Below are 13,825 nucleotides of genomic sequence, written 5' to 3'. Positions count from 1 at the left end.
TTAAATTATAAATAAGTATTATTAATTTTTACTTCATGTTTTTATCTTTTCTTTTGTTTTATTAATTTTATTACAATCTTGTTTTATTAATTTAGTTTCTGTTTTTATTATTTCAGCATTTTTTGTAAAAAATCTTTCAAATTTAAAAATGTACAAGACCGGCTGTTTAATAATAAAAAGCTATATTATAATTAGTATAACCCTTAAAAATTTAAATTTTATTTTTTTTTACATTTAAAAACAATTAAAAAGTTTTGAAAAACTATCTAATTCATTATTTACTAGCAACTCGATTAGGACGTTGTTTTGTTCTCTTAATAGGACGGTACGGCGATAAGAGGGGCGCTTTTTCAAGACATTTGATACTAGTAGCTGAAAGGCAGGGTGAGACTGATATAATATCATCCCCTGCTTTTACTAATGTAGGGGAACTCTTGGATCGATTCGGAGAGAGCTTTAAAAAAGTCTCTTGAAACGTTAAACTGCGCGGTGTTCCAACATCTTCTGTTTCTATTTTTTCTAACCAATCAACGGTTGTTTCGGCAAAAGTATGCTTATTTGCCTCTTTGCAATCTGAAACATACATTTTATTGTCATCGCAAAAATCATCAAACCCATCATTAAGAGGAGAAAGACATAACTTTTTTCTAGCAAAACGAGAACTGCTCTGTTTTCTTTTAAGTGCAGTAGATTTAGTTCCGTTATCTTTTTCAAAACTTCCGGAATAATTAAACAGAGAATTTAATGATAATATTGGTTCACTTGTATCAGAAAATAATTTTCTCGATGAACTTTCCGAACCTTTTTCGATCTCACTTGTTTCGGACGAAACTCTTTGCGAAAAAATACTACGACGAACAGAACTAGTTCTTTCTTCGTCTATATTAGAAAAAATTTCGTGATTCAAAACGTCATTTCGTGACGGATTTTCATTAACGTCAGTAAAGCTAGAAAACAATATAGCCTTGCGTCTTCGTTTAATTGCACTTTCCGGCGTCTGGTTTATTTTAAATTTTCTAGATGCCGAAAATCGATTTTTATCATTAATAACAGAATCTAAATCGCGGTAGTGCTTTGTTGGAGTTTTCGGTTCTTCATTGCATCTACCGATTATCATTGTAGGATGACGCTGTAGTTTATAAAACTTTCTTGGAGATGAACGAATATTAAATGAGTGTGAACGGCCTAGTTTTCTAATACAGTTCAATGAAGCTAAAAATAAAAAATGACATCAAGTTATTTTACTTAAAGCGATAAGCTTCCTTAAAAACACAATCATAAACTCAAACAATGAAAAAAATTTTCAGATGATTATTATTGATAATCTTCTGAAAAATGTCGTTTTATTTTAGTAAAAGTGAATTGCGTAGTATACGTTTTTGAATACTTTCAGAAAATAAAATCATGTTTACTAGATGTTCCTTTTAGTGGGGATTCTTCAACGGGTGCAACATTCTTATCAATATGGGAGTGACGTCTAAAAAAAGCAACAAAAAAACTAAACTTTGATCAGCAAAGCAGATAAAGATTTTATCAATAAATTATTTTATATTCGGTTAAAAATATAATGATATATAACGCAGATTTGTGTTCTTAGCCATGTTGAAATCCTGTCGCTGGCGAAAAAACAACCCACTTTAGTCTTGGTGAAAAGCTCTAACTTTAGGTATGACTAATTAACTTAAGCAATAGAATTAACTTCGTTAAATAACATACTCTAGTGTGGTTTCGGAAGATGGTTATTTGAGTCCGTAAAGATTATATAACCATTTTTAATTATGAATTTAATTGTCGCAATAAAAATAAATTTTCATAAAAACAGTAAGTTATAACCTTAAACTTTAAGAAATATAATTTCCAGTTGCCATGATAAGCATCTTGTTATAAGCAAACATCCTGTTTTCAGGGTTAGCATTCAGTTTTATAAAGTGCAGACTCTAAACTTTTGATAAAAACTACCTTTTCCATGCAATTCATTTAGACTCATGAAAGCATAGAATCTTCAAATCTAAGTCAGTTATTTTATGTTAAGAATTATTGAGAAAATCTTGATACTGCATCTATTGAAACAAATTCAAAAAATTTGCTCCAACCTGCTGAAAATATTTGGTAATTACCAATCCTAGGGTTTGCTCCAACCTGCTTGAAGTATTTTTATTTATCAAATTTTTATTCTAAACGCCTTTACTTAAAAATTCTGTGTAAAGAAAGATGAAGAAAAGCAATTAAGTTTGGCTAATGTAGACGAACTCTGTTTAAAGAAAGGTTTGGCTAATGTAGACAAACTACGTTTAAGGAAATATAAAGAAGGCAATTAAGTTTGGCTAAATTGGACAAATTCGGTGTAGGCAAAGATGAAGAAGGCAATTAAGTTTGGCTAATTTAGACGAACTCTGTGTAAGGAAAGATGAAGAAGGCAACTGAGTTTAGCATCAATTAGACAAACTTTAAAAAAAAATTTATGCTAGTAGAAAATGTGATTGAAGAAAATAGATAATTAATTTTAAAGATTTTATTTTTTTTGATAAAAAATGTTAAATTACTTAAGATTTCGTCCTTACATTGGAAAGCAATAATTGTTACAGAGTTGAACTTATTCCAAATAGTTGCAACACGAATTGTAAAGAAATTATACCTTGGTGTGCAGCCTTTTACCAGCTCTGATTTCAGTTTTTAACTGAAAGCACGAGTTGTTAACGTTCTATTATTAACCAATGCTAATTGTTTATCAATATTGCACTATTTTAATATATTTAGTTTATTAAGTAATTTTGAATTGCATCACCCCCTTTTTACGTTGTGTCAAGAACTTAGTTGTTTCAAGTATACCAAGTCTATTTTTGAACTGTAACTTACTTGTTCTGTGTTTTTGAACTGTAACTTACTTGTTCTGAGTTTTTGATCTGTAACTTACTTGTTCTGCGTTTTTTTAAAAACTGCAAATAAAAAAAAAAAAAAAAATTAAAAAAAAAGTTGATGTTTCGCAAATAATGGATTTGTAATGTAATACATTTCATACGTAGGATTTTAAACCCAGAACACTTATTTAATAATATAATTGCAAGAATAAAGGTAAATAATATTTCAAATAAAAATGTGGCAAACAAATAAAAAATTTTATAAATAAGATCATAGATAACTTAAACTGTTTATTAGATAAATAGAAATGTGTCATAAAGATGTCAATAGATGTGTCATAAAGACGTCAATAGATGTGTCATAAAGATGTCAATAGATGTGCCATAAAGATGTCAATAGATGAGTCATAAAGATGTCAAAAGATGTGTCATAAAGATGTCAATAGATGTGTCATAAAGATGTCAAAAAATGTGTCATAAAGATGTCAAAAGATGTGTCATAAAGATGTCAAAAGATGTGTCACAAAGATGTCAATAGATGTGTCATAAAGATGTCAATAGATGTGTCATAAAAATGTCAATAGGTGTGTCATAAAGATGTCAATAGATGTGTCATAAAGATGTCAATAGATGTGTCATAAAGATATCAATAGATGTGTCATAAAGATGTCAATCGATGAGTCATAAAGATGTCAATAGATGTGTCATAAAGATGTCAATAGATGTGTCATAAAGATGTCAATAGGTGTGTCATAAAGATGTCAATAGATGTGTCATAAAGATGTCAATAGATGTGTCATAAAGATGTCAATAGATGTGTCATAAAGATGTCAATAGATGTGTCATAAAGACGTCAATAGATGTGTCATAAAGATGTCAATAGAAATGTGTCATAAAGATTTCAATAGATGTGTCATAAAGATGTCAATAGATGTGTCATAAAGATGTCAATAGATGTGCCATAAAGATGTCAATAGATGAATCATAAAGATGTCAAAAGATGTGTCATAAAGATGTCAAAAGATGTGTCATAAAGATGTCAAAAGATGTGTCATAAAGATGTCAATAGATGTGTCATAAAGATGTCAATAGATGTGTCATAAAGATGTCAATAGGTGTGTCATAAAGATGTCAATAGATGTGTCATAAAGATGTCAATAGATGTGTCATAAAGATGAACTTTTGTGCTTCAACAAGATATGAGAAAAATAAAGAAAAAAAAGTGAAGCATATAATTCAGAGTGTAAACGTATCACAGCATAACTTGACCATGGTTATGACCATAAAGCCATGCCTTTGTTGCTCAATGTGAGGGAAACCTGTACAGAGTTGATGGAACCATGGACCAATATAAAAACCAATATTATATTTTAGCGGATCGAGTTTAAAAAATAAATTTCAACAAGACAATGACACAAAAATATGCATCAAGAAAAAATGCAATATCTACTGTTGATTGGCCAGCAAGAAAAAATGCAAAATGTTGGAATATCTACTGTTGACTGGCCAGCAAGAAAAAATGCAAAATGTTGGAATATCTACTGTTGATTGGCCAGCAAGAAAAAATGCAAAATGTTGGAATATCTACTGTTGATTGGCCAGCAAGAAAAAATGCAAAATGTTGGAATATCTACTGTTGATTGGCCAGCAAGAAAAAATGCAAAATGTTGGAATATCTACTGTTGATTGGCCAGCAAGAAAAAATGCAAAATGTTGGAATATCTACTGTTGATTGGCCAGCAAGAAAAAATGCAAAATGTTGGAATATCTACTGTTGATTGGCCAGCAAGAAAAAATGCAAAATGTTGGAATATCTACTGTTGATTGGCCAGCAAGAAAAAATGCAAAATGTTGGAATATCTACTGTTGATTGGCCAGCAAGAAAAAATGCAAAATGTTGGAATATCTACTGTTGATTGGCCAGCAAGAAAAAATGCAAAATGTTGGAATATCTACTGTTGATTGGCCAGCAAGAAAAAATGCAAAATGTTGGAATATCTACTGTTGACTGGCCAGCAAGAAAAAATGCAAAATGTTGGAATATCTACTGTTGATTGGCCAGCAAGAAAAAATGCAAAATGTTGGAATATCTACTGTTGATTGGCCAGCAAGAAAAAATGCAAAATGTTGGAATATCTACTGTTGATTGGCCAGCAAGAAAAAATGCAAAATGTTGGAATATCTACTGTTGATTGGCCAGCAAGAAAAAATGCAAAATGTTGGAATATCTACAATTGACTGGCCAGCAAAATAACTCTACCCTTATCTAATTAAGAATCTGTTGTCTATATTCAATGCTAAACTCAAATATAAAAAGCTTGCTGGTGGTGAATTATTCAAAATGGTTGGAATTTTCTGGAAGTTAAATTGTTAACAAAACCTCTTAAAACATAACCCACAGATGCAAAGCAATTATTAATACAAATGATTGCCTAACCAAGTATAAAAACTGATTAAATTACCAAAATATTTAATTTCAATGTAGTTGTAATAAATAAAAAGTAATTGTATTAAGCATTTAACAATAAAAAATAAAAAATCAATAAAACAAACAATTATTAATAATTACAAATCTTTCTTTTTTAAACTTCACTGTTTTAGTTAAATTTTGCAACATCTAATGTTTTGTTTTAAGTCCAATAGTTTTATCAACTTTTTCATTTTTTAATAAAGAATATAGAGTAATAGATATTATTTTAATAGATATTAATTAATATAGAATAATAGATATTATTATTATTTAAGATGTTTGAAATAAAATTAAAAAATAATCAAGGTAAATATAACCGAAAATTTTTGAACCAAATTTTACCCGAAAATTTACATCACTACAATGTATACTTACTTTATAGAACAAGAAATGTTGAAATAAATAAATTTTTCAACAATTAAAATAATCAATAAAATATAATTTATTTTTATCAGTCGAATAAAATTAAATTTTTAAATAAAGTTAAAAGTGAAAGTAAAAGGAATTGCTACCTATCTCTATCTTGCTTTTTCCAAATAAGGTTATTGATTTGTTTAGCCTCTGGGGTATCAGGAACACAACTTTCTTTAAATTAAAAAAAAAATGATAAGGTTATTGATTTGTCTCTGTAGTATCAGGTTTGGTATCAGGAAGACAACTTTCTTAAGATAAAAATTTAATGATAATAAAAAAATATTTCTATTTTCCACATTACTTTTAATACATTATTAAAACAAGTAATTAAAATATGCTTGCTACACCTGTAATGCCTATGTATATATTATAGAGTGTCAAGATAAAAAATTGCTACCCTATTTTTGTTACATTAATTTATACAGCGTTTTCAGAAAAAAAAAAAAGAAAAGAATAATGAAAGAAACAGATTGCTGCCCGATGCCAAACCCTCGTTTAATGTAGTGGCATTCCATTGAGGCAGCAGGCCATGTACTGAAGCTCCCAGCAGCAGGCTATTTCAGCATTACGTAAGAGATGTTATCTAAACACGCACCCATAGTTTATATTCATAGTGAAATAAATAGTGCTATTGCACAAATTGCAAAATGTTGAATTTTATAGTGTTTTTTTTTTAATGTATAGAAATGGGGTAAGAGTACACAGTTTAACTTCAAATTCAGTGCTATTGCACAAATTGCAAAATGTTGAATTTTATAGTGTTTTTTTTTTTAATGTATAGAAATGGGGTAAGAGTACACAGTTTAGCTTCAAATTCAATTACATTTTAAAATAATTTTTTTTTTTTTATAGAGAATTTTTTACATTATATAAATATATAATAATTGAAAAAAAATTTTTTATAAATTTAAAAAAATTATTATGAAGAAAAAAAACTTTTATTTTCCCCCTTATAATTGGGGTTACTTTAATAACAATTGATAGGGATATCAAAAAAATCAAAATTAAATTAAGATATTAAGAAAAACAAGTCAAATTAATTTAAAATAAAAAGAAAACTAATCTTATTAGAAGTTAAGTAATATTTACAAAAAAACTACTTTTAAGTCAAATATACGAAAAAAACAATATAGTAATTAAACAAATTTGAGTTGTTTCACGGTCACAAGCAGATATGCTACATATTTTCATGCAAAAAAACTTGTCACTAATTTTGTATTTTTAGGATAAACACAATTGACAAACCCAAGACTTGCAACTAAAAGTTTCACACTGGTACCACATAATGTTTAGAGTTAACAATGCTTCTTCCCAAATTCTGCAACACTTTTTACACTTCTTAATGTCTTGATTTTTTTGAATGTTGAGAATGCAGAGTTTCATCTGAAGCTTCACTGAAGTCAATCTTGAGTTTCTTTAATTGATTTGACTTTTTGGCTTCATCATCTTCCTTTAGTTTCTTGAGCAACTCAGATGTACTTAGACATCGGCCTTCAACTCTCAGAACCGTGACTTTTAGTTGTTTTTTTTATGCGTCAACATGGTGGCGCTGTAAAACAATTTTTATTTCGCTGTAATACATTTTGCCTTAGAGTCTTTAGATGTGTTGCAACATTTAATACGATTGAGTAGGAGTCACAGGTATTGTTGTTCATTTTTGAGGTTGGCGAATTGTTGGAGTTTGATGCTGAATGATATTAGATGATAATATAGGCTGGGATAAAGATGATGAGCAGGCTCGGTTGAGGATGATGAAGCAGGCTCAGATAAAATGATGAAACAGTCTGGGATTGTACATAAAATGTTTGAACAATATGTTATTTTGTTTGACCAACTTTGCTAATATCAAGTGAAAACAAACCAGTGCACAGTGCACAGTGGGCCGGATATTAGACATATGGTGGACAAAATTATTTTGATCTTTTTTTTTTACTAAAACCCTTTATATGTCCAAAGAATCATTTTGTATTAAGATATTAAAACGCGGATTTGCAATTTTTAGTCTCAAATCCTATAACTTCCTAATACTGTGGAACTGAATAACAAACTCTTCTGGTGGAATAAACTAAAGAAAAATTGATGCAACAAACTTTAAAAATAAAAATGCGCACTTCAGAAAAAATGAAAATTTATCACTAGATTTGAAACTCTATTATCGATATTGTATAATAGAGTTCTATTATCGATATTGTATAATATTGATATTGTATAATAGAATATATAGATAAATTTATAGAAATATATAGAAAATATAAATGAATATATAGATTTGAAACTCTATTACCGATATTATTTTATGCCCATGATGTTTTGAATAAGTCTGTAGATTATTTATCATCTTTGTATATAAAAATGTATTTTTTTATTTTTAATCTATTAGCCGCACATTCTGGATGAATAATATTACAACGTTTTTATTATTATAAAGTTTACTGAGTTCTAAAGGTACTATGTAAATAATCAACATGCACTCTTCATTCGTCACTATTTTCTTTTTAACTTACCTGTTTGTAAACACTATATCCTGTAGCACCATTAAAACCAGCCTTGCATCTAAACGTCAGTTTAGTTAATTCCTTAGCATTATGTTTTGTATACCACATAGCTTTTTAAGAGTGTTTAGAAAATCTTTTAGCGGTATTTGTACTGAATAGCCATCCATTTGAATGTTCTTGGAATGGTATTTAGCTTTTGAAGATCCTATACTATTAGACAAAGGATATATGTTGCAGCCATTTTTTCAGCACCATTTCTTAGAAGCTGGTATGTTGATTTTGATATATCACCATTAATTATGAATGCTAAAGCTTCATTGAATGAATATGTCTAAGCAGGTTTAATGGGTATTTATTTTAAATAATAGAAATTTTTGTGCCAGTTTTGTACTTAAACTCACTTATTAGTTTCCATTTTGTTGCATGTTGCATGTTGAAGTAATTTATGGCTAAATAAAATATTAAAAACATTGTTAAGCTTATTCTTTTTGTTTTGTTACAAGCTTTTTCGAAAGAGCAACATGGTTTCCCAACTTCATTAACTGATGATGTAGCATTTTTCGAAAGAGCGACATGGTTTCCCAACTTTATTAACTGATGATGTAGCTTTTAATGAACTGTAGGTGTATTGAAAATCTTGAGCTAGCCAGTTTTCATTACTTCTTTCAAAATGAGTATTAATATTTTTTGCAGCTATCAACTTTTTACATTATAATTTTATAAAGTTTTTCACTCAGAATCCTCTAGTTAATTATCTTCAGAAACTAGAACAGTTAATTTTAATGAAAAGAATGGTATATCATAAAAACTAGTTTATTTTGTTGTATAAGTCCGTAAATGTCACTAATTCTTATATTATTACTATATAAAAAAACAAAAAAAATGTTAGGTTAATAGTGCAATTTGTATTGAATAAAATAACAAACAAAATAACATGTATTTTTGTTTACGAGAAATAAAAGCAGATTTCAAGCAAATAACAAAAGCTACAAGTCATTATTTTAAAATGTTAACGAAACCAAAAAGGGGAAGTTAGGGGCAATGTATATAGTTCAAATAGGTTGTACACATATTACATTTACAAGTTCAAGCATTCAATATAGGTTCTCATAGGTTCCTTAAATTATGTGACACTTTTTGTACAAAATAAAACTATTAAATGTTAAAAATTTACCACGTTATTTTAAAGCCAGATTATAAGTGTATTATAAAGGCTGATCTTTACTTTATATTTTTTTTCGAAAAGCTTTACTGTTAAATATTTTAAATATATAAACTAATCCCGTAAGCTCATAAAATTCTAAAACTTACTGTTTACTAAAGCTATGCATAAAAATTTTTTTTTTTTTTTTTTTTTTTTTTTTTGTTATTCACCTCCCCAAGGCCAAGAAGGCCACTACAGATGAGGAGGCTACTTATTAGGTGGTTTTACCCTCTCTCAACTCTAAAACTCCGAAACACGAACCTTGACGAACAAGGCCGCTGCGCGGAGAAACAAGTTGAGCGCGGTACTACCAGGGACGTGGTGGGGATTGAACTCAGAACCTCTCGCTTATAAAGCGAGCGTTTTACCACTACACCACTACCGCATATAAAAATAAAAATTTCAAAAAAGATATAGATATATATATATATATATATATATATATATTTATATATATATATATATATATATATATATATATATATATATATATATATATATATATATATATATATATATATAAATGGGCTGCAGCAAGGGAGGGCAATGCCCGCCCTTCCCCCACAAAAATAATTTTTCATACCAAGCCAAAACTAATTATTTTAGTTAAAAATTGTAGGTGATGATTTTCGTTTATTTTTCACAAGTTTTTAATCAATATATTTGAATAATAAATAATAAAAATCTTAATCGAATACTCCTAAAATTAATTAAATTATTTTTTTAATAAAAAATATTCTAATTTTCAATCTAATAATCTAAAGATATACAAGTTGATACATGAAATTAAAAATCATAATATAAAAAGTTTCAACACAAAGTGTTCTAAAAACAACACAAATATAGTGTCAATACGGTATAGTTTGCAATGAATATAAGTTCCTTTATTTTATTTATATGCAAATGATTATTTTAGGAATTATTAAGCGATAATAGATGTTCAAAATATACTATAAATATAACGTTTTAAGAGCGGACTTTGCATTTTAATTGGATTTTAAATTTACTATAATATGGATTTTTTCAAGTATTTTTATCTAGTTAAATATATGAAACATTATATAAAAATTTAATAAAAATGAATATTTGAACTATTATTAATGATTTAGGTAGCTAGTACGATTAAATTAAAAAAAAAAAAAAGTGTTTTTGAACATTTATAAAAATTTTATAAAAAAAAAAAAAAAATTGAGACACTAGTATTTTTCATAACATAAAATAAATATATTTTGGAAGCTTTAAAATTGGTTTGATTAGTTATAAATGCTGCTGATTTTTTTACAAAATAATATATTTTTATTAGAATTTAATAAAATCATATCGATCTAGTCCATGCATGTGGACTAGATCGATATGAGTTTAAGGTTATTTAAGGAAGAAGTTGAAATAGAAGAAAAAACTTTATTTTATGCTAATTGATGAACTCTATAGTTATAAATTTATACACAAATGAAAAAATGTTGTTTTTTTACAAGAAATTATTGATCGATTTTTTAATTGCTTTTGGAAACGGTTATTGACTTTTCTTTCAAGAGAAAATATGAAACCTATATATTTCAAATAGCCTGGATAATGTTGTATTTAAAAATAATAAAAAAAAAATTACAGATTTTTTTTTTTAATTTTGGCCAAAAATCAAGTTTTTCAGACCACTGTGTTGTTTTGAAATCCAGTTTTACTTGTAGTTTAATGAAACTTTGTTGTTGAAATTTGTAGCTGCATAAAATTCTGTAAGTAATTTGCACCAAACTTGTTTAACGGAACAATATACACCTGTTTAATGGTTGAAGATGAATGAGCCGGTAAACATATAAATATATATAAAAAAAAAGTTGATGAAGGAAAGCTATTAATAAAAGCAAAAATCTAAGAAAAATCTTTTCCTTCATCAACTGCTATATAGTTTTTGCAAATCTAAAGTAGAAAAAAAAGATAACCATCAAAGAGCCTATAACTCGCTGATCTATTTATTAGAAGTTATATGTGGTTTTCAGTGGTAAAATGAGCTCTCTAGATTTTAGATTATTGATTGTTAGATGTGCAGTTATTTTCTAAGAAATGCTACTTTCTTTTTCGCATTAGTTAACATTGTATCCATTTCCTGTATCCACATTCTAAACAGTGTGAAAGAAAAGTAGAAAAAACAGAAGAAAAACCTTCACTATGACTTTGTTTAGCTTTTTTTTATAAGTTCAAGATTTCTTTATAAGTTTCAAAAACAACTTTTTTTAATTTAAATTTCAATTTATCTTTTTTGAAAGTTTGAAAAGCAACTTAATAAAAAAAAAAAATGGTTTATTTAGTTTAATGATGACTCTTTTTATAAAGACACACACACACACACAAACACACATATACATTTATGCATATCCACATTTATTTAAATTTATAATAAAACTCATGAGTTTTTATCAATTTGATAAATTCTTGAAAACTCTACACAAATTTCATAAGCACAACATACTTATTAAATTTGCGCTCATAGCCATAGCATAGGTAACAAACACATTTACTTTTAACATTAAAATAAACAAACACTTAAATAAATAAACACTTGAACCATAATCTTTATATTAAAGAACAAAAATCTTTACAATAAAGTATTTTTGGGGCTCATATAATGATAAAGTTTTAAAAACCAAAACTCATAAATGTAACTTCAGTGATGATACTTCATATCCAAAATTCAATATCTATTTAAATATTTTAAATGTATAGCTTTAATTTAAGTACCGTAGAGCAAAAACCATTTAAAACTTTCAGAACAGAAGCCATTGTTATTACCAGCATTTCTTTATGATATGATAAATCAAATAATTTGACCCTAAAACACCTAAACTATACTTTATATTTAAAAATATTAAAACATTCTTAAGTAATTCTGCTGCCAGGATACATACTTTAGAACACATGACTGTTATTAGCTAACCTGGTAGTTTGTGGTACATAGTTTATTAGCTAATCTGGTAAGTAGTAAACAGTTTAGGAGAGGTAAATTCAGGGGGAAAAAATGCATTGTAATTTTTAGACCTTTTAGCCTAAATTAAGTCTATACATCGAAAACCATAAAAAGGATCACAAAACAAGATGACAAACATGAACAATAGTTTAACAGTGGTTTGAAAAAGGAAAAAAAAAAAAAAAAAAAAAAGGAAAAAAAAGGATAAAATTAACATTTTTAAAATCTAAGGGAAAACGTAGTAGAAAAAGTAGTCTAACTTTTGAATATCAAAAGACAAACATCTTTAAAATAATGTGAAAAAAAACACTTACTATTTCTACTATTTCCAACATCTTTTTGTGGAGTAGAAACATTTTTCTCGAACAAATTTCTTTTCACTTTTTTATCATCTAGATTCAATTATTATTATGATATAATAGTTAAAAAAGTAATTACAAAATTAAATTATTAAATTAATAATAAACAATTAATTGCATAAATGTATTGTTTGATTCAAAAATACAATCGCCTCATTGCAACACATTTGCATTGAGTTGAAAATTAAGTCATTGTAGGTTTTTTTGCTAACTTTATTTTTAAATGTTTTATGACTACACCCTCCTAACCAGTAATTAAATTTTTTGATTTTTTAATACCCCTCTCAGTCAACCATTCAACATTATTAATTAAAACATTTTGTAACAAAATGTAACAAAAGTTTAAATTACAATTGCATAAAATATTCTCATTATTTAAAAATTGAAAAAATTTAGATAAAATAAAAAATCCTATGATATTGTCAACAATTTTATTAGTGTTTACAGTAACACAACTGCAACTTACACTAGAAAACTTGCTGGAGAAGTAATAATCCTAACATGTAACCTAGTGTAACCTGATCCATGTATTTGCAAAGGCAAAGCAAAAGAAATGCATTTCCTATCAATAATATCAAACATCTGTCTATATAATTATATATATATATATAGTAACTATCTTGGATAATAAGAAAAATCCATAACTCTTACATAAAGCTGATTATGATGTTCACCTAAACATCTTGCAAGCATAACTAGATTATCCAATACCGGTCAAAAAATCAATACTGGTATTTCTGTATTACAAAAATTTAACACAGGAATACTGGTATTAAAACCGGTGTTAAATATTTTAAATTTTTAAAGCAAAGTAAATAAATTCAAGAATCACAAAAACTTGAAAAGAATGCAAATTTATTGATCTATTTGGTAGAACCTTTATTTTTTATTCCATGAAAGTAACCTCTTAAAAAACAAAGAGCATCCAGAGTTTTGTCGTCCACTCTGCACTGCAACTTGTTTAAAATAATACCGGCAGCAGAAAATGCTCTTTTGGATTCAACACTAGTTGGCCGAATCATTAAAAGAAGATGATTAACCTGTTGGAGATATTTTTCTCGCACTT

General features: G+C 27.4%; 1 protein-coding gene across 1 annotated transcript in view; it reads right to left on the bottom strand.

The window, feature by feature from the left end:
• Positions 1 to 185: 185 nt before the first annotated feature.
• The window catches only part of LOC105843703 (uncharacterized), a 72,410-nt gene continuing 58,770 nt past the window's right edge, over positions 186 to 13,825 (bottom strand). The window contains exons 15-18 of the mRNA XM_065815109.1: positions 12,715 to 12,792; positions 5,841 to 5,913; positions 1,413 to 1,477; positions 186 to 1,212 (exon numbers count right to left, since the gene is read on the bottom strand). Of these exons, the coding sequence (XP_065671181.1) occupies positions 275 to 1,212; positions 1,413 to 1,477; positions 5,841 to 5,913; positions 12,715 to 12,792 (1,154 nt within the window). The 3' untranslated portion in view covers positions 186 to 274. The remainder of the gene's footprint in view (positions 1,213 to 1,412; positions 1,478 to 5,840; positions 5,914 to 12,714; positions 12,793 to 13,825) is intronic.

Source organism: Hydra vulgaris, chromosome 13, assembly GCF_038396675.1.
Source record: "Hydra vulgaris chromosome 13, alternate assembly HydraT2T_AEP".
Taxonomy (NCBI): domain Eukaryota; kingdom Metazoa; phylum Cnidaria; class Hydrozoa; order Anthoathecata; family Hydridae; genus Hydra; species Hydra vulgaris.
Note: the sequence above shows the minus strand (reverse complement) of the source record. Positions and strands in the feature narration are given on the sequence as shown.